General features: G+C 39.5%; 1 protein-coding gene across 5 annotated transcripts in view; it reads left to right on the top strand.

Annotated features, from left to right (window-relative positions):
* Window positions 1-22,665, top strand: part of LOC147198052 (partitioning defective 3 homolog B-like) — a 124,257-nt gene that overhangs the window by 24,305 nt on the left and 77,287 nt on the right. For 3 of the 5 annotated variants that reach the window (XM_086124013.1, XM_086124011.1, XM_086124008.1), the window contains exons 6-15: window positions 1,306-1,358; window positions 5,410-5,493; window positions 6,735-6,860; window positions 8,855-9,107; window positions 9,690-9,798; window positions 11,880-12,019; window positions 12,119-12,247; window positions 20,565-20,756; window positions 21,545-21,703; window positions 22,027-22,089. In XM_086124013.1, coding sequence (XP_085980139.1) covers window positions 1,306-1,358; window positions 5,410-5,493; window positions 6,735-6,860; window positions 8,855-9,107; window positions 9,690-9,798; window positions 11,880-12,019; window positions 12,119-12,247; window positions 20,565-20,756; window positions 21,545-21,703; window positions 22,027-22,089 — 1,308 coding nt within the window. The remainder of the gene's footprint in view (window positions 1-1,305; window positions 1,359-5,409; window positions 5,494-6,734; window positions 6,861-8,854; window positions 9,108-9,689; window positions 9,799-11,879; window positions 12,020-12,118; window positions 12,248-20,564; window positions 20,757-21,544; window positions 21,704-22,026; window positions 22,090-22,665) is intronic. The other 2 variants (XM_086124012.1, XM_086124009.1) reach the window with 1 other exon arrangement.

Raw genomic sequence — 22,665 nt, 5'->3', positions numbered from 1 at the left:
GTTACCTGCCACTCCGCCAGTCATTAAGCTAATATGACAGCATCTGCATCTTGGCCAGGCTAATTGTTTTTCAAGTCACCAAAGCCCAAGCATATGTAGTGTATGTGTAATCCGTCAATCACTGTCGGTGCGACTATGGAGTTCTCACCTCTTTTCATTGCCTCACTCGGATATCTTAAGTGAGGTGCACACATAATGATTCCAGGCAGCTTAAACATTTTTTTTTAATGTGTAAGATGCCACACACAATAAAGGAACAAGTGTGTCCTTACTGCTTTTACAGTATGTGTGGGTTTTACTCACAATGACCAACACTTCAAAGTACACACGTTAGCTCGACAGACTTTCACAAGCCTCCTTCTCCACACCAAATGAGCAGGAAAAGATAGCATGGTGTCACAGAACATGGAGACTGCAGAACAAAAAATCCAGTGGTACCTTGACTTAGGAGTGACCCTACTCACAAATGTTTGGAGATATGTGTCGTCGTATGACCGATTTTCTTTTTTGCACTTTAACTGGTTTTAACTCAAATCACTTGACAACAAGGAGCAGTTTGGCAATGTAACGTATGTCTTCTTCAAAAAAGGCTTCTTGATATTTATGGACATTCCCAGTTAACGCGAATCTAAATATCAAACAAAAATTTGTCATTGTGTATTTAAAACAACCTCGTAACTTTGCCTTAGGAAACTCCTGTAATTTAATGCGAACACAGTATAAAATGCCAAAGATGGGTTAACCCTTTAATCAATGGGTATTTTAACACAGATTGTGCACCAACGCCTGTAGACAATATCACAATACTCACAAGCATATGTTCTTTATCCTCTGTGAAAAATGACTGCAGCTATCCTCTGTAGTACTGCAGCTTCCGGGGTCAGCTGCGAAATGCTTCTTCCTGTGTCTATATAAATGTCTACACATCTGTGTCTATACCATCTTATACTCCCCACTGGTGGCCAAGGCACAAACACCACACGAACAGAGCGCAACGCTGGAACGGATAATGACATTTCCATTCATTCAGTGGGGAATATTTGCTGCGAAAGGCTCCAGTTTATCTGCGACTTCAATGTGGATAAACATTATTTAAAATAAAAAAAAAAAAGAAAAGAAAAAAGAAGCAATAGATGCTTGGATGGGCAAATGGAGCAATATTTGAGCTAATTTTCATATTTAAAACAAATGCTTGTATGATTTGTCTCGTCTCCTCCTTTCCCGGGACAGGATTTTTCTGTCGCTTGTTTCTGCTTTGTTGACACTTGGTCACTAAAACATCGTGTTTGTGTGCTCTCTCAACAGGCTGTAAGTCCAGCTGTTGCAAGACCCCAAGTCAAATATGTTTTCAGTGACAGGTCAGTTTGATGTGCATCTTTCCAATGTTTTATGAGTGCGACATCCACCTTCAAGTAAAATAGCTAGTTAAGTACTATCTCTATATATCGAATATACAATTGATAGCCTCATCTTATGACCACTTGCACAGTATTATGATTTGCAGTCAAAGAAGATCATCAAATAAACTTGCTAAAATCCAAAACCAAGTTGAATGGAGAAGAAAGGTCAAAGTAGCGGTGTTCAGATGGACGTTGCCTGATTATCCATTTATTGTGCAGTTATGAAAAGTGTGCCTATTTGTCTTTGTGCATGTTTATGTATTTGTGTCCTACTTGGCCATCTTCATTCATCCTCTAATGTAGATCAAGGCCTTTAAAGCCACAGTTGGTATAAAGCTTCCCCATCATTAGCCCACTACAAAAGAGCAAAACAAGGTCGCACGAAGACATACGCATAGAAAATTACCCATGGGATGCATTCAGTATCCTCCACTCCAAACCCGAAATTGGGCAGCTCTCATTTGTAATCAAACATGTAGGGTTGTTTTGCAAGGAGTAAAAATATCCTGTCTGTTCGTCCATGCATCCCTCCATCCTACCGAGGTTACTGTTAGTTTTGTGGGTATATTAAATATGTATATAAACTTCTCTGCAGTCATAATAATTTGATTTATTCGGGATTAATCTGCATATTTTCACAATTGCTTACACTCATACACGCTCAAACAAGACAAATCTCAGCATGAAGTGGTGTCTAAGTGATTTAGTGGTTTCCGCGCTTGTCGGTGAAACGAGCCTTGAAATTGCAAAAAATCATAAACCATGGACCAGGACTACGGCTATAAATATTAGAACTATAAAGTGTTCTTTAAATCAATGTTTATGTGTTTGATGTGCTGCCAGAATGCATGCTTGCATATCTGCGCATCACCGACTGTAAGTACAGTAATAGAGTATCATCATTTAAATCACAGAACCAGGAAGAGGATGACATCACATTTGAATAAAAACGTCATTTTTACCCGGAAGATGAGATTTACTGCAAATTGTTTTTTGGAATGGCTTTGATAGTGCCACATATTTCCTTCCTGGGAGCTGTTTCTGGAAAAACAGGCGGGGAAGGTCCGGAGTGCTTTTTAAAAACGTGATTCAAAGTGATTGTTCAGATTTGATATGTTATCACGTCCCTTAAAACAAACAGCTAGTCAAGTTTTCCACACCAACCCATTCCCTTGCTTTGTGCTCTCATGCTGGAACAGGAAAGGGTTTCCACAAGTTTGAAGTTTAATTAGTCTTGAGTTAAGATGAAGCGGAACCTAAGCGGCAGTACACGTAATTTTTATCTTAACGGATTTATGACATATGACACCCATGTGCATGCTTACTATTTTTCTAATGGTGGTGAACTGCACGGAGCCCCATACACATAAACATATCTCTGCTGACAATTGCAAGTCTCCTCTCTTAAACTAAATGCCACTGGGCATCCAGACGTAAAATACAAAGAAGTAAGAGGAGTCGAAGAAGACAAAATGGAAGAAGCTAAGCTAACTAGCCAAGTTATCATCCATTTATCGGAGTATAATTTGTGGTCGGCTAACAAAGTGTTGTCATCCGTGTTGACCTTTAAGTATTTCAACACGGCTTACATGGTTTCTGGTCTACCTGCTTAGAAGGTATGTCGGGCTCATGAAGTAGTATCCTTGTTGTCGTGTCAGAGCATTTTTTAAGTCCAAGTACGAATACAGATGTACAGTATTGGCACCGTTCCTGGTATCGGTCCGGATCCAGACACATTCCTCTTTAAGGTACATTCTACTTGCAAACCCTTCTCCCGTGAGACATGTTATATACAGTACATTTTCATTGCTCCTCTATTCATGTCTGGCCACAGCACAAGCTTCACTGAGCTTCGGAATTGGCTGTCGTTCTGTTTCACGTGACTCCGCCGAACTCTTGATCTCACACGCACAAGTATTTGCAAGCGGGACTATTGAACAACTGTAAAACTTACTCTTGTTGGCCTGATGGTTTTCCGAGCACATCAGCGAGGTTAAATCACTCCCTACGCCGCGGGTTTATTCGCTCAGGATAAGAATTATTTTTTTTAGAGACATCTGGGAATTGAGCGTTTGCTGACTTTTGATCGCAAGAGAGGGAAAATGCTAAAATGTGTCCTGTTTGTCGTTAACTCTCTGCATGTACCTCACTTATGGGTCTGGTTCAGTCAACAGTTGAACTTTTTATGAAGAGATGTGTCCCAATTCCTTTGACCATATACTGTCCCTATGTTGCAAACTACCGAACATTCGGCTGTCAGAAATGTCCATGACCTTGGCAAAAGATGCACTGCAATGGCTCCAAAATGTCTCCAAAAGCAAACACCCGTGAATCCAGCGATACACCCATCATCACATGTAGAAAAGTTAGAGAATATCCATTTCAAATATAAATTATTCCTTCTTTTGCCTTTTACTTTGTATTTGCATACATTAACATTTTTGCATAGCATTAACATTTTTCCTGCTTTGCATTCACTCTGCTCCTATTTTGTGGGATGCACTTTGAAGATCAGCTTGTAAAAATGGGAGTGCAAAAGGAGAATGATCCATTCAATCCATTAGAAAATAGATGACAGGATGAAAATGCTCGGCTTTGTAATATGCATCCTTTTGGGGGTAATTTCTCCTCTGTATGGATCAGCCTTTCCTATCAAGCATCAGTGAAGTGGCAGGTTGAGAACACCTGCTCTTTTCATCTATGTGCGTGCGCGTGCGCGTGTGCGGCCTTTATAGTCTGTTGTCCTTTTGCATTGGTCTCCTTTCTCTTTTTTCACCCAATTTATTCCGTCACCTCACACCATTTGTTTTTTTTCTCTCGAACATCCTAAAATCAAAAAGGAAATGTAAATGTATCCCAAGTACTTGATTCTGTATTTTGGTGAGGCTGTAAGAAATCAGAGAAGAGCTACAGGAAGACATGAGAGGGTCTTTTTCCCCTTGCTTAGATTAATACTATTCCCAATATTTTTTGACCTCATCCTCTTCATTAGTTTTTAGTGACCGTATAATTCTCAGTGTCATTTTGTGATCACATGTTAATGGTTTAAAAAAGAAATCATCACTATTTATTAATGTAGGACTTCTACTCGAAGGTTCACCTCAGGTCTCACTTTTCCATAACACATGACGCATAGCATACCGTAACATAAGGATGAGCTTGAGTCAGGTGTGACTTATTTTCCCTCCCTCACCACATTTGTTCACCTTCTTCCTTTCACCTTCATTTTCTCAGATGATCAGGACGCACCAGCTTTATTTGTTGATACCGTTTCTGGAAGAGAGGCAAGAATTAATGAGAATGTGTAGCTTTCATCGCTTGCTGTTTCCCACCCACCATGATCAACAGTCGTCTCTCCGAATTCTATCATCGTACCTACTGCTCAGTTCAGTGGGTGCTTTGCAGATGGGTGGAGGGACTTAAAGAGAGAGAAAGACAAAAGGACATAATTGAGATTGTAACTACAGAGCACAGAAATAAGTTGATGAAAACTTCTCGAGAAAAAAATGCCAACACGGAGGGAGTTGGGAGAAGGGCAGGCAGGGATTATTGGCTGCGCTCTGATAGATAAACTAATCAAAGAAAGACTTCAACAAGCGTTCAGTTTTAAACACCAACACAATATGAACCAGTTTCATGTCCAATTGAGAAAGACATATTCATAGATTACAAACAAGGAAGAGATAAGAGGAACAAAAATTGTGGGCTAATTTCCACATGCAACAAGTGTGCTGTTTGGATGACTTTCAAAAAAAAAAATCCCATCTCTAAAGAAAAGGTTTGTGCTCATGGATTAATTTCACATAACATCCTTTCAATCAATGAGGACATTTGTGAAAGTAATGTATCAGTCTAGCATGGTATTAACTACATGTATGAAGAACAGACTCATTTTCCAAGGCAGTTCATAGACTTTTTTTTCACGTTTCCAATACATGGATTTGTGTTCAGTTTCTTTCAAGGAAATTGACATAATAATCATTCATATTGATTTTCTCAATTTGTAAAGCCTGACCCGAACAGTGGAGATCCTGGGAGGGGACAGTCCTTTGGGAATCCACGTGGTTCCATACTGCTCATCGCTCAGTGGACGGTGAGTTATATACACACAAACCTAAATACAAAATAGGCTTTTCGTTGTGCTTGTCATTTTGGTGTGGACCGATGCAACTGTGATCAGTGGTACATTTACTTGAGTTTCATTTCTCTAAACAGTCTGACCTCAAATCATTTTAACCATTTGAAATGAATGCAAATGGCATTGATCCATTATAGTTGTAACATAATTAAATAGAATGTAAAGAATTAAGCAGTTTTTGTTGTGTGGTTCCCTCTGGTGTGCACATCTTTCCCCTCTGTGGGGCATTATAATGCATGCATATGTATACACATGATTAAGACAGTCACAGCTGCTCATTAAGGTGCAATCATAGATATTTTACTTAGATCAACAAGATATGCCAGTGAGTATTGTGACTGTCTATTGTCTGTCTACATATGTTGCTCCACAGTTTGTGTTCAAATATTCATTGCTTCAAGGATTGTTTGGCGACATTAATGCTAATGTTGTTTGCCTGTTGTTGTTGCATTAAGTGTTGGCATAATATTAGCTGACTTTTCCCCAGACAGTTATTTGGTGTTTGGTAAAAGGCTTTGTTTTAGTTTTTGAGTAAACCTCAACTCGGTGTGGCGACAAACAGAATAAATCAAGCACCTCACCACCCGTACTGCCTCCAACTTTTACTATCGTCTCGTCACTTTCTCTTTTGATTATTGCAACTCTTTACTCTGTGATCTCCCTTATAAATCCCTTCACAAGCTTCAATAGGTCCAGAACTCTTCTTTGTGTAACCCCCCCACAATGGATCCCGGTTTAACTACGAATATATAGTAAACTTTCTCCCCCTCTCCCTCCCTTGTTTCTTTCTGACTTTCGGGTTGAGTGAACGCTGGCGCGTTTTGGCTGCCGCTGCTCAACCCGTATTGTTTTGTGTTATTTGTTATTGTAAAGTGTCCTTGGGTGTCTTGAAAGGCGCTTATAAATAAAATCTATTATTATTATTATTATTACTAGGCCTTTTTTTTTTTTTGAAAGAGTTGTTCACGATCTGCCACACTGCTGCTTGTTGTGAAGTTCACCGTTGCTGTCAGGCGCTCATAGCTCAAATTTTCTCTTACAACTCAAGAACACAAATCTGCTGAGCACCCGAAAGAGGGTCACTGCTAAATCAAGGTCCCACTCCGTATGTACGGTATGCAGACATATAGATAGAAAAACGATGTAAATGGATCAGGGCACTCTATAATACATTTCACTGGTAACTCTGCTCACAGGTCTCTTGGGTTGTATATCCGCGGAGTGGAGGAAGAAAGTCGCTCCAGTAAGGAAGGTTTGTTCCAAGAGGATGAATGCATTGTCAAGATTAACAACACAGACCTCATGGACAAGACGTTTAGCCAGTGAGTTTACTCCTACCTTTGTTTTTCAGGCCTAGATAAAAAAAAAAAAAAAAAGAAAAATCCAGGGCCATGGGATTGACAATACTGTCGTAATTTAGCAAGCAAAAGGACTAGCTAAATAATTTAATTTAAAAAAAAAATTAATGCAATCGAATGTATAAGGAAGTTATCGTATCCAAAATCTTGAACAAAGTCGATGCACATTGATTTTCGGTCTGGTCTCTCTTGCCGTTACCTATGATGTCGCCATCCTCTTGTCAGAAGGCTAATTTAACATGTAGCGACATCACAGAACAATACAAAAGACTCTTGGCAGATGTCTGAGGGGTAATCCACGGAGATCACTTTGTGTTTCTACTCATCCCATTCTATTACTTTCAGAGAAGATTTGTTCAGGACTCATTTGAGACTTGATGTTTGTCAGTGTTTATTACATCAGTGAAGTACCCACCAAGTAGGCTAACTTGGTGGGATTTGGGGATCTAACCTAATTATACACATAGGAATGTGCCACTGCAAGCAAATCACGGACTAGATGCTTGAATGATTACATTCTATTAATGTAAAAAAAACAAACAAAAAAAAGGTCATCCCTTTTAATTTAACTTATAAGATGATTATCCTGGGTTGCATTGCAAAAAATAGGTCTCCATCTGTACATTTTCTGCCTTTCATATTGAATTTGACATATTTAACACACAATGTTTTTCGGGACAGATGACATCGCAAGAGAGTTATCCTTGAATTCGGGGCGTGGGGTTAATACAGGTTATATAAGTGCATCTTACTAAATGATACGGTTGAAAACATTTAGTTTAATAGTTTAATTCATGAAGGGAAACTCATGCAATGCCGTTTCACCGCACACAGAAAATATGTTTTTTATAATATTGGTAATAGTTTAGTTTTTAAAATCTTATTTTCTGTAGGTCGGTAAGGATTGGCCTTTCAAAAAGTATTTTCCGATGTGTTTAATGAATCTAATAATGGGCTGAATGTTTTGGTATTCGGATATGTGAAAATTTGACTCAAATAATTGGCTATTCAGATAAGAATTTTTTTTAAAAAATTGCAAAATTGCTTGATTAAAGATACAGATGACAAAAAAGACATTTTGGGCTTAAGAAGAAACAGCCAGCAAGTTTTCATTTTACACCCACATTTTAAATTTCCCTTTCGTGAGCCAGTGTGATAGTTTCGACAAATTTCTCCCCATAAATTTTGGCCTATGAGACAAAGTGGTGTGAGGATCAGAGTAGTAATGTTGTGGCTACACTTGAGTAAACCCTCTTTATTAAAAAGTGATCAGTGGGAATGGCATCTGTGTCAGGGTGTCAGCAACAAAGACTGCAGTCCTTTTGGTCTATTAACTTTAGTGCTGCTAGCGCGGCTAGCGAGGCTAGCAGCACTCAAGGTAATAGACCGAAAGGACTCTGCATGACAGTGTCAGCGTAATGAAGTCGTTTTCTTGGCGCCCTTAATTAGCGATTGCACGTTATTGCAGGACATCGTTGTGCAGTTGTTTACGGTAGCAACAATTTGTAACAGCAATAAACGACACACCAAACGCAATCTGGAGTAGAGTCAAGTCAGCTGTTATGCTACGACTTCAAAATAAAAGCGTCATGGTATTACCTGAGGACCCATTTCAGCCTTACTTCTGTATAACATATTTTCTCAAAGTTGCAGTTTTCAAATTCAAGTCAAAGCAAAAAAAAAAAAAGATGCCACATCTGCTTCACAGTACGGTTTGAGGATTATAAATAATTACACATGTCCGTCATCAAACACTCTCACTCACCAGTTTCATGTCAACACTCTGGAAAAAAAACCATAATTTGACATCAGTTGTTGGCCTGTGATGCTATGTTTTTTGACATTGTTCCATATTAGTGGCTGCCATGTGTACTTTGTATATTTAATCCACTTTTTCATCTGCAATGGTACCCTGTTTATTTTGATATTCTGTATTTGTCACTATTCTCCTCTCCCAGAGCCCAAGAAATCTTCCGGCAGGCAATGCACTACCCCATGGTCACTTTGGAAGTACTTTCCTCATCCAACCGAGAACGCTTTGAGAAGAGTCTGATCGGTCAGCTTTTTAGCAACAATTCTAGTCCTGACAGCAGTTCCCAAATTCCTAAAACCAAAGAGCCACCTCCGCCTGTCAAAGCCAAACCTGTGTTCAAGCCTCCCGAGATTGCCATTGTGAGAGTGTCAGAAGCTGCTGGCTCTCTGGAAGCTGCTGTGAGTCTTAAGCACATCCAAACTAACGTTATTTCACAATAACATTCAAAACATTATTTAGAAATAACTAAATGTTTTCAAATCACTACTTCTACATTTAATTGAAAACAGTGAACACACGCTATTTGTGGAGGATAGGGTTCGAAATGAATTTATTTGATCAAGGGTCTCCTAATTTGTGTCCTAATATAGTTTTGAATTAATACAAATGCAAATATTTTTTTTCTGTTATTATTATTCCACTGCTTTTACTGACTTAGGTTTTTGCTGTGATACCAGTTCAGTTTGGTTTCAATCGCCTACTAGAACAGAGATACTGTATCGTATTGAAATCTGAATTTTGATACCAAGGCCATAGTGGTTTGTCTTACACTACCTCTTTGTTTTGTAATATTTTAATTTCAATTAACATTGAAAATGTTGATGTTTCCTATATGTTACTTTTGTGCTTGAAAGTCACCAGCCATTCCAATATCCTGGCGCTTTGGGAGTGTATGTCCTCTGCAGTCTATACTGTATTGCTTTTTGATCTTTGTTACCACTGTAAACTATTTAATACTGTTCTCTTTTCTGTCTACATAGAGATCTAAAGGAGGGAGTGAGAGCTCGCTCTCAGAAAAAAGCCCTGCCCTGTCCAGTCTGATGGCCAGTAAGAAAGGAGGACGTAGATTAAGAATTGACCTGAAGAAAGGTAAATTCTACCACATATTTTTGAAACATGGATTTACATTCATATCCAAAATTTTTTAATCCGACTCTGCCTCTCAGTATGATACACGAGGTGGGGGAAAAAAATCTGTGATATCATAGAAAACGAGGACAAAAAAAACTAACAATTGTGCAGTCAGTCCTGTCGTTTAAAATTGCTTGTTTCACAGTTATAAAGAACTTGATTCTGTACGGGCCATCTTTGCCAAGTATGTAAACACACAAGGAATTTACTTTCCCAGTTACAACCAGTCCAGAGGAACATGAACAAAACAATGGCCAACCTTGTAGTCGTATTATTGCCCACATCTCATATATTTTCAGGCCTTCGAATGTATAGTGTCGCTGTTTTTTTTTTGTTCCCTCTCGTGCCCTTTTCCCTTCCTACTGGAGTTCTCCTTCCTCTCTCCATCTTCTTGACTTGTTCTCTTCAAGGTCTATTAAGTCTTTATTGATCTGTTCATTTCTGCTGATATGAATTCATAGCAGACCTAACTGCTGACTTGGCACTGCTAAAGAGACCAGGCTAAATGAGGTCTATAAAACACACAACCAGCCTGTGTATTGGACTCTGGCATTCATGTTTGAGTGCTTTCTTACATATTGCGTGTGTGTGTGTGTGTGTGTGTGTGTGTGTGTGTGAGAGCCTGTTTTTCACTGATTAGTATTTTAATCTTCCTCACTTCTCTTTCCAGAACATTCACTCTTCTGCTGCGTTAGCCTTATACCTCATTTCCGCTTTACTGTTCTGTACTTCACCCCCTGCCCCCGCACACACACCTGAACTCTTTGCAGATACAAGCCACCTGTTTAAAGCAATGCACACACTGACTTCTGTCTTATGTGCAGCACAAAGCATATTGCAACATTTGTTTGGTTCCAACTCATGCTGAAGTAATTTTCTTCCCCATGCGGCCTACATGTGAGTGTTAGGTTGGAAATTAAATGTGGTCGGGTGCATTGTATAGCTTGTGTTTGCGTTATTGCCCAGCAACAACCGCGCGAGAATACATCACAAACCTATTCTGTTGACTCCTTTTGGGCCATATTGCTTGAATATCACAAAAGGCCACACTGAGACCAATGGACGGAGACATTAGTTCAAAGGTCTTACAATATGGGATTTTTACGATGGACCTCAAAAGTGACAGAAAAAACTGATGAAAGTGTTAACCTATGGGACATGGCGCGGGACATCTGCGGTGCTCACACATGGGAAAGTTGGAGTGGGACTGGCTAACTGCTATTGTCATGTGTTATTCAAGGCAGAATGTTCTCTTAGAAGCATGACTTATTTTATTGCATGAATGGCAGTAGATGGGTACACAGCTTTATATACCTTCTGCAGTCTAATGTGGAAGTGAACAAAAAGACATACGTATAATTAAATAGTTGCTGCATGACAAGTTAAGTAAAATTTGATCATTTCCTGCGGCAACCATGATGATCTGTCCCGGACTATGGATAAGAATCACTCATTTAAATGATTGCTTGTTTAATTAACACAAGTTTTATGATGGTAGAAAGTATTTTTTTTAAACTTTTTTCCCCACTTTCAATTACTTTAATGTGACAAAAAGTGGACAACTAGTGCGACGAAATGGACACATACCGGTGCATATCTATACATATTCTATGTTTAGATCTATTTTTGGTTTCGTGTTCTGTTAGTGTTGTGGTACATGCTGTCGTTCATGCGGACGGCACAGAGTCAATTCCCGGCGAGTGCTCTAATACCCAGCCATGGCCAATCCCAAACCCAGTTACCAACAACAACAACAACAACATAAATAAATAAATAAAATGGTGGGATGTGTCAAGAGTGAATACAGTGTGAAAAGTGTGACAAACAAAACATGCAAGTGAACAACTGTGACAAACCGTGATGGGACAACCCGCAAGTTGCAAGAATTGTTTTTTTCGTCTTGACTAATCTTTACTCCACATGATTTTCTTTTCTTTTTTTTTTTTTTTTGTCTATAGTGGGAGATGGATCCAGAAAGTTTCTACTTGAATGAAAGGAGTAACCAATATTTTGTATGTTCATGTCACTCACTGTTCTAGGTTCAGAGGGTCTTGGATTTACAGTGGTAACTAGAGATTCGTCAGTTCACGGTCCTGGTCCAATTCTTGTCAAAAACATTCTGCCACGTGGGGCCGCTGTCAAAGATGGACGCTTGCAATCAGGAGACCGCATATTGGAGGTAAAGATAATCATCAGATCAGAACTTTTTTTTTTTGCTCCAATATTAATATTCCTGATGTTTATGATACCGTATATTTAATGGCTTCTTTCTCTCCAGGTAAACGGTGTTGACATAACAGGTGTCGGACAGGAAGAACTGGTGTGCATGCTGCGAAGCACACGACACGGAGAGAGTGTGTGTCTTGTGGTTCTACGACAAGAAGACATGTTTCTACCCCGTGAGATGGTAAGGTTCAGTTAATGCTTTATTTGGAGACCCTTGGTGACTTCCTGAAAGCAATCATAGTAATAATATCTTTCTCATCAACTATTCCTTTCCATTTCATGTCATATAGTGGTTTTCTTCCTCTGATTAAAGAGTCACTCTTTTCAATCCTCACTATGCACCTTGTGCGGTGCATAGTAAGCGCCTCACATTGAAGGTAATTTTGTTACTTCATCACCGGTGATTTACCAATGAATAAAATGCACATTCATTCATTCTGTTTCTGATTCTCAGTCTGTCTCTTACATTTTTTTTTTTTTTCTTAGAAAATGTTTTCAACTTTGCTGTGAGACCTGACATCAAATAATGCGATTTTTATTTATATTTCACCCAGGGCTTATTTCAAACCATTTCGAGGTAACAAACAATATATACAAATGAAAACCACTATGAATCATAGAATAGAATGCTTCAGCACACTAATACACAATGTTTTGGTCAAGTTCACACGCTTGTCCTGAGAGGGCAACTCCATTCAGTTAATGAATCTACTTCAGAGCTGATTTTCATTTGTAAGGAAGTAATTAATTAATATTCCATGAACACTGTAAGCGACAGTTCGAAAAGGCCATTTTTTTGCACATGTAGAGAGTTCATGTACCGTTACACCCTTTTGTTCTTGGGGCATCGGACATTCAATTATTTCAGAAGCTCTTGTTTCTTCCGAGGTGGTGTTTGGCACCCAGTGCACTAAAGTAATCTCGAGTTTGGTTTCTACAAATGAGAATGCAAATGCTATCTTGGAAAAATTGACTGTGGTGATTATTTGAATTGGAAAATAAGGCAGATCAATCGATACGGCTCCGGCTCGACGGCTTGGAATTGAGGAATGAATGTGAAAAATGGATGGATTGACTCTCCATTACAGTTAATCGTGAGAACTGATTAATTATTCGGGTGAACTGCAATTTCTCATAGAATAGCTTAGCTCAGCTTGAATATGTCAATAAAGTAGTAATGCGTGGGTGTTTGTGTGTTTTGGATATATAGTAATTATTTAGTGACTGTGTATAATCAAGGATACAGACAAACATGGCACAGAATAGAGAATTCAACCATGATTATGGTTGCTTATCTATCTATCTATCCATCTATCCATCTATCCATCTATCATCTATCATCTATCCATCTATCCATCTATCCATCTATCCATCCATCCATCCATCCATCCATCCATTTGTTTATTTGCTTGCTTATTTATTTATTCATTCATTCATTGACTACATTGTTGGTGACTCTGGCCAAGCAATGAGACGACACAGGAATAGACCACGTCTGTGCTTTAAAGGTTGGACGGACATTCTCACAGTTCAGAGTTACTTTATGAATTTAAAATGCATGCAAATTATTTCTGTCTCTTGGCAGTGTCATATTTTCCCGATATCAGGTTTTTACCAAAATAGATGCAGTTAAAAAGGTCAAAAGATGCAACAAAGGTAACCGCAGCTAATGGCACTTCATATAACCCAAGTCCCGTCAAGCAAACAGGTAGATGTCGGAAACGGTCTTTTCCAGTTTTTCTGAAATTCAGATTTATAAACCATTGTAATGATTGACAGATTCATGTTGAGCAGGGAAAGAAATGCCAACACGCTTGTTGGATGTTGCATAAGTGTACACACCCCCACCACCTTTTTTTCCTGTTTTTTTGTGCTAGGTAGGAGAACAAGAGTGTTGTGATCATGAGAAAAGATTATCCCGTTTATGTGAGAGGAATGAGTAAAATCATGTAAAAAAAGCCACTGATGTTCAGTGTTAGCCATGCATTGAGTCAGTCACACAGAGAGCAATTTTCTTAGTTGTATATCTGTTCATAATTTTGCCTTCAAATCAGTATTGTTTTTTTTTTTTTGTTTTGTTTTATCGTTTAATGTGTCACAAAATTAAAGATTAGAATCAAAGTTGCTGTCCTGCATTTTTAAAACTTTCATTTTCTCCACTTTTTGGTCCCAAACCATTGTTCTTCGGTCAAAACAACCCATGTTCTACTGTTGATTACCTAAGAATGTAAAAAGTGAGAAGCAACCATTTCATTCACGGTATTTATTTTTTAAAGAAGAGAGCGTATTCTGCTTTAAAAACTGCTGGCAGTGAATGAGTTAATTGTAATTGCTAGTTCATGGCAGGTTGGTTGTGTACGGGAAATTGAGCCAGAAGAAGAACCATGATGAAATAATGGATCCATCTTGTCGATCTCCTCCCCCATCACTGCTGATGTTTCACTTCAGACCACCATCTGGTGTTGTATGTTAACATCTGCGCTCAGTGGAGTACAAACACATTACTATATTTGTACAGCCAAAATACACACTGGCACCCAGTCACCTCTTCCGAAGCATATCATCATGTTAATGAACACAATGTACAGTATATATCAACCCCCATGCCGTCCATCTTGCTACCAGTTCTGCATCACAATTATTCATGCATAATACATTTCAAGAATGAGAAATTCTGCATTTAAGATGGCTACCACCTTGAAAGAAAAAATAAATACACCCAAAGAGAGCTTCAAAGGTATTGATTACACCAGATGGACCCTAAAGCATATCCTGTCAGTATTAAGACGACATATTGAGAAGCAGCTTCATTCTGCTCTCCCATACCTGACACCACTCCTGTGTTTGCATTGGTAACGTCACCATTGTGACCTCATAAAACCGTCTTTATACATTTCCCCATCTGCTGTGCCCTCAGAGACTTGTGTGTGCACATGTACACATCAACACACAAACTCCAAGGCAGCTTAGTGTCTCTGTTGGATTTCCTGTCCTCTCAGGGGGATTTCAGCTGAGAATAGGTCTCTTTTCTTTGTTGTTTCTTGTCTCCCCGTATACCTTTTTATTATCATTTTTATCATGGGCTGTGTTGTAGACATTTTACATGAATAAAAGTCACACATGGACGGCACGGTAGGTGGCTGGTTACTCATGTGTGGAGTTTGCATGTTTGTCCCACCCCCCAAAAAAACATACACGGTATGTTAATTGAACGCTCTAAATTGTCCGTAAGTGTGATTGTGAGCATGAATGGTTGTCTTGACTATGTGTGCCCTGCAATTGGCTGGCAGGAAGTTCTGGATATGCCCCGCCTTCTGCCCGAAGACAGTTGTGATGCGCTCCAGCATGCCCGCGACCCTCAGGAAGATAAGCAGTTCAGATATTGAATGGATGGAAGTGTCACACAAGCGTAACAAGACTTTAACCTCTATCATCGTTTCAACAAAAAGAAGTGTTACCAACATGTAATGAAACACCATGAAACACCAGTGCCATGAAAATGGCTATTGTTGTTTGCTTGAGGTGCTCTTTGGAAGGTTCCAACATATTTAGCAGACACATTCTTTGGAAAGCAAAAAAAATCTTCATTGTTTTGATGAGGTCATTTTTAATCTTTAAAAAAAACTGCCCCCGTTTTGGCATACAAACCTTTGTCAGGGTGTCAGTTAAAATGAAACATGACTTAAACATTGGTAACAAGTGACATCCTGCATGAGGATACTGGATTCAAGGCCCACTGCGCACCAGCATACTGTAATATGCTCTTTTTTTTTTCATGCAAACAGCCGCTGGTATCCCCAAAAACCTGTAAGCCGATTCACTCGCATCTCAAGGCACCATTGTAATAATAAATTATTTCATCTTTCTTTTGTGGTCTGCCTGCTGGTTTTGCCCTGTAGGGCAGTAATACAATTTCGACTGCCCACCATTAAACTAGTCCTGTTGGATCCTCTACCTTTTGGCATTTAGGTAATCATGGGAGAAGTGTGTTGAGTGATTTGACAGCAGGCGCTTAAGTTGAGTAGGCACAAATGGGAAAGTTATTTCCAGAAGTTAAAAGCACAAAGACTTTGAAAGGCAATATTGCAGATTGCGGAAGCAACTGTGTTATCATCTAAATGCACCTATACCTGTGGGTAATGTTTTTACAGAATTCATCATGTCTTGAGATGATGAATTCTGTGGCAGTTAAGAGCCCCGCCTAAACTAAAGTGAACAAACTCCATCCATTTTCTAATCCACTTTTGCTCACGAGTTCGCGGGCTGAACAAACACGAACCGCTTCACTGCAAAGTATATGTTGTATTGCCCATATTTTTCAAGTTTTCTTCCCGTATTTCTGCCTTTGACTCATGTAAATGATTTGTGTGTGCGCGTTTTAGTTGACTAAGGTTACTGTGATTTATGTGGAGTCCGTCATGCTTAGTTTGATAAATCATAAGTGCAACAATAGACAAACTGAGACCCGTTAATGGTACAAAATCCGGTTGATCCATCATTGCAGTAAGCCATTTAAATGTTAAACGACCAGCGTGGGGAGGTTCATTTGCAAACATCTTTTTCTATAATGAGATACATTTGAGAGAGTACCTGCAAGAGCCAACAAAAAACCCACAGGCATAAGGTATGAGTGTTTGTTCTTTTATTTTTGTATTCTCCAGTGATTTGATCTCTCATATAGAGCCATTATTAAACAACAGTTGGCTGTGAAACATACTGTATATCTCACCACAATGTGTTAAATATCTATAAGGACTCATTGCAACAGTTGTATCATTCTCTGAAATGTTCTGCTCTGTTTATTATATTCATTTCAGACCCAAACACACACACGCTGATTAATGGTGCTGCCTCCGTCTGCTCTTTTCTCTTAAAAAGCACTGAAGAAGTCACTAGAGGTTATGCTTATGTATTGTGTAACAAGGAGGTGGAATTAATTAGCTAGATAAACAACTTAACATGCTTTGCATTTTTGTCATATTCTATGAGCACTCTCACAGCCCATGAGGGTTGTGATGGGAGATTTGGGGGGGTGTCCTCACCAGCTGCTGAGACTGTTGGTTTAAGTTATGTACAAAGTACCTCAAAATTTGTCTTCTCTCCCATTTTTTTTTGTTATTCTAGCAACATGCTGAATACTTAAAAGATTATCGGAATTAAGGATGTCGAAATAAAATAGTGTAGCAGTAGTCGTAACTGAAATGTTTCATGGTAAATGATAGGTCGAAATAATTTTCAGTTCCATTATCTGTCAGCAGTTCTTCCTGGTGTTTATCTTTTCGGTCTGGGGTTGTGGTGCCTCTTATCCTGTCTAGACACTGACACTCTGATCGGGGCACTGAGCAGGAAGGAACATTGTAGTCACAAAGAGTATTTGTTATCCCTGCACTGTATATACCTATGAAATGAATATTTTCAATTTCTGAAAGTCCATGAAAAGTGAAAAGAAATGTCATGTTGATATGACACGCAACAGAGAAAAGTGTTGTTAACAAACCTACCTAATTTGATTGATGAAAAATATTGACAAACATGGCGCTTATAAATCCTTACCGTTATCTTCCCTCTCAAAGGCTGTGGCTATGGCTGCTATATGTGAGAAAATGTTCCCTGCTGAAAAATGAATGCTACTTTCTCAAGCACTACCACATCACTTTGCCAACAAATCCCAATATCTTGGAGCCATGAAAACATAACTACCTAAAGCCTCCGGTGACTGGAATAGATTCCATACACACTGCGACAGGAGCTTCTTACCAGCACCTAGCTCACGAACAAACATGTTTCATCCCAGCCGGCAGACAGGCAGCATTGTCACCTCTTTGGTTGAGAATTTAAATTATGGTGTCGCTATTTTATAAATTGTGGCATCCATGAGGATGCATTTTCATATGTAGGCATAGCTTGGTAGCTAGCTAACTCCGGGCTCTATGCTAACTTTTGTACTAGTAGCACTGGCGCTACCACATTTTTCAGTTGGTCACACCATACAGGATTTGGTCGCACCATTTTGGGGAGGTACAGCATCACCATATTTGCTGATGTATTGTCATGTCATGTGTGACACAGTGGTCAACTACTTAGCACATCTGTCTCATAGTGCAGAGGTCATGGGTTTGATTCTGGGCCGCGGCCTTCCGGTGTGGCGTTTCCAATGTTCTCCCCGTGCCTGCGTGGGTTTTTTCCGGGTTCGCCGGTTTCCTCCCACATCCCCAAAACATGCATGGTGGGTTCTTGGAACACTCAAAATTTTCCCTGGGTGTGACTGTGAGAATGAATTTGTCTCCAGGTATGTGTGCCCTGCCATTGGCTGGCAATCGGTTCAGGGTGTACCTCGCCTAGTGCCCCGTGGCCGCTCGGATAGGCTTCAGCACGCCCCGCGACCTTGAGGATAGAACAGTCCAGATAATGGATGTCCGGATATTCATCGCATTTCTCATACCACAGTTTCGTAAGATGCAAAGTCTGACACAAAAACATTTTGCTGTCATAAGAAAAAAATCAGGAAAATTACAATGGTGACATCGTTTACGTTCAATGCATATTTTCCGTAATTATCTTCAATCGTTTAATGTATTTATCAGCAAATCTCTGAATTCACCTCAGATGGTCTTTAATTTCAAATACCAGCCTGTTTTGTGTTTACACTCCACCTCGTGGGCTCTTGCCTCTTGTTTGGTGAGAGTTTCTACTTTGCTGATAAGAGGCATGTCAAATTTGTGCATCTTAGTCTCCGCTGCATTATAGAAGATGCCCCTGCCACAGCTCTATTTTTAAGGCTATATGCACCCTGTGAGCTGTGTAGCCCTGGAAACCGGTCCATGTCGCATCTTGTTGAACCTTTTAGCTGTCATCACGTATTCCATTTGCAATTGCTACATGGATCATGATGGATGCCTATTATGTCTGTGTTCACCTGAGGCAGAGGACTGACAGATTATTCCTGTACCAGTTGTAGCTACAGGCGAGTTACAAATGGGAATGATTCCGTTGCTTGGGAACATGTGCTTAGTGTACAGTACTTTGATGATGAATGTTCTGCTGTGCTTTGAACGGCTTTGCAGAATGATTAACATACACGCTCAGTTGTAGCTTTGGGGAAACCTTGTTGATGAAAAGCAAACAGGAGACCGTGAGGAACAGGCTTTTCCTGTCAGTAACACGTTTATATTTGTTGGTTATGTGGGCACCTTACTATGCTAAAACTGTTAGCAAGATTTGATTGTAGCCTCACCTCACTCATCCCCTCCCCCCTGAGTCCCTGACAAAGCCACACTCCTCACTAACATGCTCTGTCAACAAGCTAATGTTCGCCATGACTGCTACATTGCTAGCATGAATTATTCATAATGGAGACTAAAGATTAAATGGTTTCATTTAATCAAGATTATTGTAGTTGACAAAAACAAAATAACTAAAATGGAAAAAACATATTTGTTAATGAAATTCAAAAAATACTTCAAACTAAAACGACATTGTCTCTGGTTGTTTTTCCTCAGGCATGGTGATTTTGTACAAATCATATTATGGTACAAGATGGGACCGGGGCTGATTTATTTTTTATTTTTTTATTTTTATTCCTACACAGAACATTTTACTCTTGGACTGTCACACAGACAGGTTTCACAAATACGGCAAAACGTGTTTTTTTAAAAATATTGTAAACTCCTCTTTTACAGACAGTTAAACATCTTAATGTGGATTCTTCCATTTTCTTTCCTTGACCGAATTTTTATCATCACAGTTTGACCTGATTCTGTGTATAACATATTTGACTGCACAGAAAACATGAATAAACTTTTTTAAACACATTTTTCCCACTCTTGTCACTATTGTTACGCTGAGAAATATGCAGAGGGTCCTCTGTTTACAAGCACACCGACAACGTTAGGAACAGTGAAGAATTAACTAGTTTGCACAGCGCCATGGTTAAGCGGTATAAGAAGACTCCTGCAAATCAATCGATTTAATTGTTTCATATTTATGGTCCAGAAATATTTTGCATTTAAATATTTACTATTCTTATGGCTTTGCTACTGCCTTAGTCGTAGTTAACTTCAGGTTAGACTGGCACCATAGAAATGCTCTTTTGTAAATCATGGACCCTGACAAAAGACGCACAGTACTTACTCATCCAGTGGCCATGGATGTTTACTGTATATACTCAACAACAGAGAGTGTCAGTCATCTGTTAGGGGTAAGCCATTTCTTCAGTTGTGAGTGTTCCGTTTTATTAAAATTCATTGTATGAGAGTTTCATTTTTAAGTATAAGACTGGACAATTGGCTTTGGCTTTTCCCCTTGTAGTTTTTGTGTTGGTGCTTGAACAATGTGTGTGGTTGTGTTACAAGCGTGTTGCAAAGAAGTGAGGTAAGGTAACATGCATGTGCTTTGGGTGACTAACAGCAGATTCTTAAAAACTAACCATTTGTTTTGTTTTAATGGTAAATTGAGAATGATTCATGTCCCTCTCTTGCTGTTTTCCTCTCTTACTTTAGAAAGATGAGGGGTCCCATGACTCTGGCTTAATTTTGGAGAATGGAAAGGAGCAGCTCATGTTCGAAGTGCCCCTCAATGACTCTGGGTCAGCAGGTTTGGGTGTCAGCCTCAAAGGAAACAAGTCAAGAGAGACCGGAGAGGACTTGGGAATTTTCATCAAATCTGTTATACATGGAGGGGCTGCTTACAAGGTGACTGACCCACCACGTTCCCGAAATGAATGCATTCATTTGAAGTTATTTTGTCATTATTCTTGTCTCGGCCCTCTTGGTATGTGTTGATTACGTTGATTCCCTGGTCAACAACAAGAAACTCGGACGAAAAAATAAACTATATTCACAAGATGTGCACATACATGCAAACCTTTGCCGCTCAGCGAGTTACGGCCTTTAAGATAAATGGGAATTTCAATACACCTAATCCATATCAGATAACCTTTTGAAAAATAAACTTTTTTAGTGTACAGGCAATGTTCAAGTAACATTTTAGCATTTGTAAGAGTAAGACGAAGTAAATGGTAAAGACAAGTAAAAAATGTGATCAAACACAGCATTCTGATTAATAACACATCTGTGGAATATGAATTAAGCAACAAAATCCACCTGTTTTCATCCATTTCAGTGGGCTGCCATTTTGCCTTGTACTGCCACTTGCTGTTGACTGAAAATGACATCACAGTGCCCCAGGGCTCAAGTGTTGCGACCAATCACGGCTCGCCTGTTTTCTGGGTTTGGTCATATGACGTACGTTACCTGAGCCCTGTGGCACTGTGATGTCATTTTCAGTCGACAGAGAAGTGGGTGGGGCTTCAGCTCATCGGTGACCCTAAATGAAAACAGTATTATGGAATAGAACCAAAAGAATACTTGTCAGCTAATAGTGCTCTTTTTACCTTTACTTTCCCATAAAAACAAAGTGCTGTTTACCCAGAAATGAAGCTTATCCAATTAACACATGTGTCTGTGTGTTTGTGCTATAGGATGGACGCCTGCACGTCAATGACCAGCTGGTCGCTGTGAATGGAGAGTCTCTGCTCGGACGCTCCAATCATGTGGCCATGGAGACACTCCGCCGCTCCATGTCACATGAGGGAAATGTAAGAGGGACCATTCAGCTTGTGGTGATGAGAGTTGTGAAGGTACACACGCATGAACGCACGCACACAAGCACAAACACACACACAAATTACTTTTTTGTGGCATTTTAGTTGTGACCGATAATTGCTTTAAATGGACGAAAATTCTATTTGCAAAGAAAACGCATTCGTACTCATTTGTGTCACGGATTAGCTAAAGCCTGTCCCAGCTGGTAATGAGCGAGAAGTGGGTTACACCATCGGACTGGCCGTCAGCCAGTCACAGGGGCATACAATATATTGACAAATAACAAAAAATAATAATAATATATTGACAAATAACCATTCACACCTTTGGACAAATGAGTCTTCTGATATATCTTAAGATGCATATTTCTGGAATGTGGGAGGAAGTCAAGAGTACTCAGAGAAAGAACCATGCAAGCACGGTAAAGTAAAATTCCTTTTCACGGGTTAGTTGCCTCTTTCCACACTGACTTTTCTGTGCTTTTAACTCCATTTATACTTGACACTAGTCCCCCCTGCTCTCTTTTCTGCTCTTACCAGCTAACTGCAAAAGAGCATTTGCACTGGTTTTGTCCTTGTGCTTTTGTGAGTGAGCGTGTGTGACTTGGTGCTCATCTCTCAGCTGTATCTCTTTTCTTTATAAGTCAAAAAAGGCTCTTTTCATCCTGGCTGCTATTCAGCAGATCCACTTTGCATCGCTCTGTAGAATCTATCAAGTGCCTTGTGCACAGTAGCCTTGACTCGAATGTAAATGTTTTTTTTGGAGGGGGGGGGGGTTTGCATTGGCTGCTGATAGTGGAGGGGAAGTAGATATCAGAGGTGTTTAAATGAGTTTTATTGGACAGCGATGATATGCATCATACGCTGGAAACACAAAGGACAAAATAGAGGAAATGCTGCTCACATTTCTTAAAATATATATTTTGGTCTGTAATTTTGTGCTCACACTTGTGGACTTTGACATTCCCCAGCAACAGCGTAATGGCAAATTTATCTCA

Source organism: Hippocampus guttulatus, chromosome 11 (genome assembly GCF_054856545.1).
Source record: "Hippocampus guttulatus isolate MCC_2025c chromosome 11, RoL_Hgut_1.0, whole genome shotgun sequence".
Lineage (NCBI taxonomy): Eukaryota > Metazoa > Chordata > Actinopteri > Syngnathiformes > Syngnathidae > Hippocampus > Hippocampus guttulatus.
This window is presented reverse-complemented; position numbering and strand designations above follow the sequence as displayed.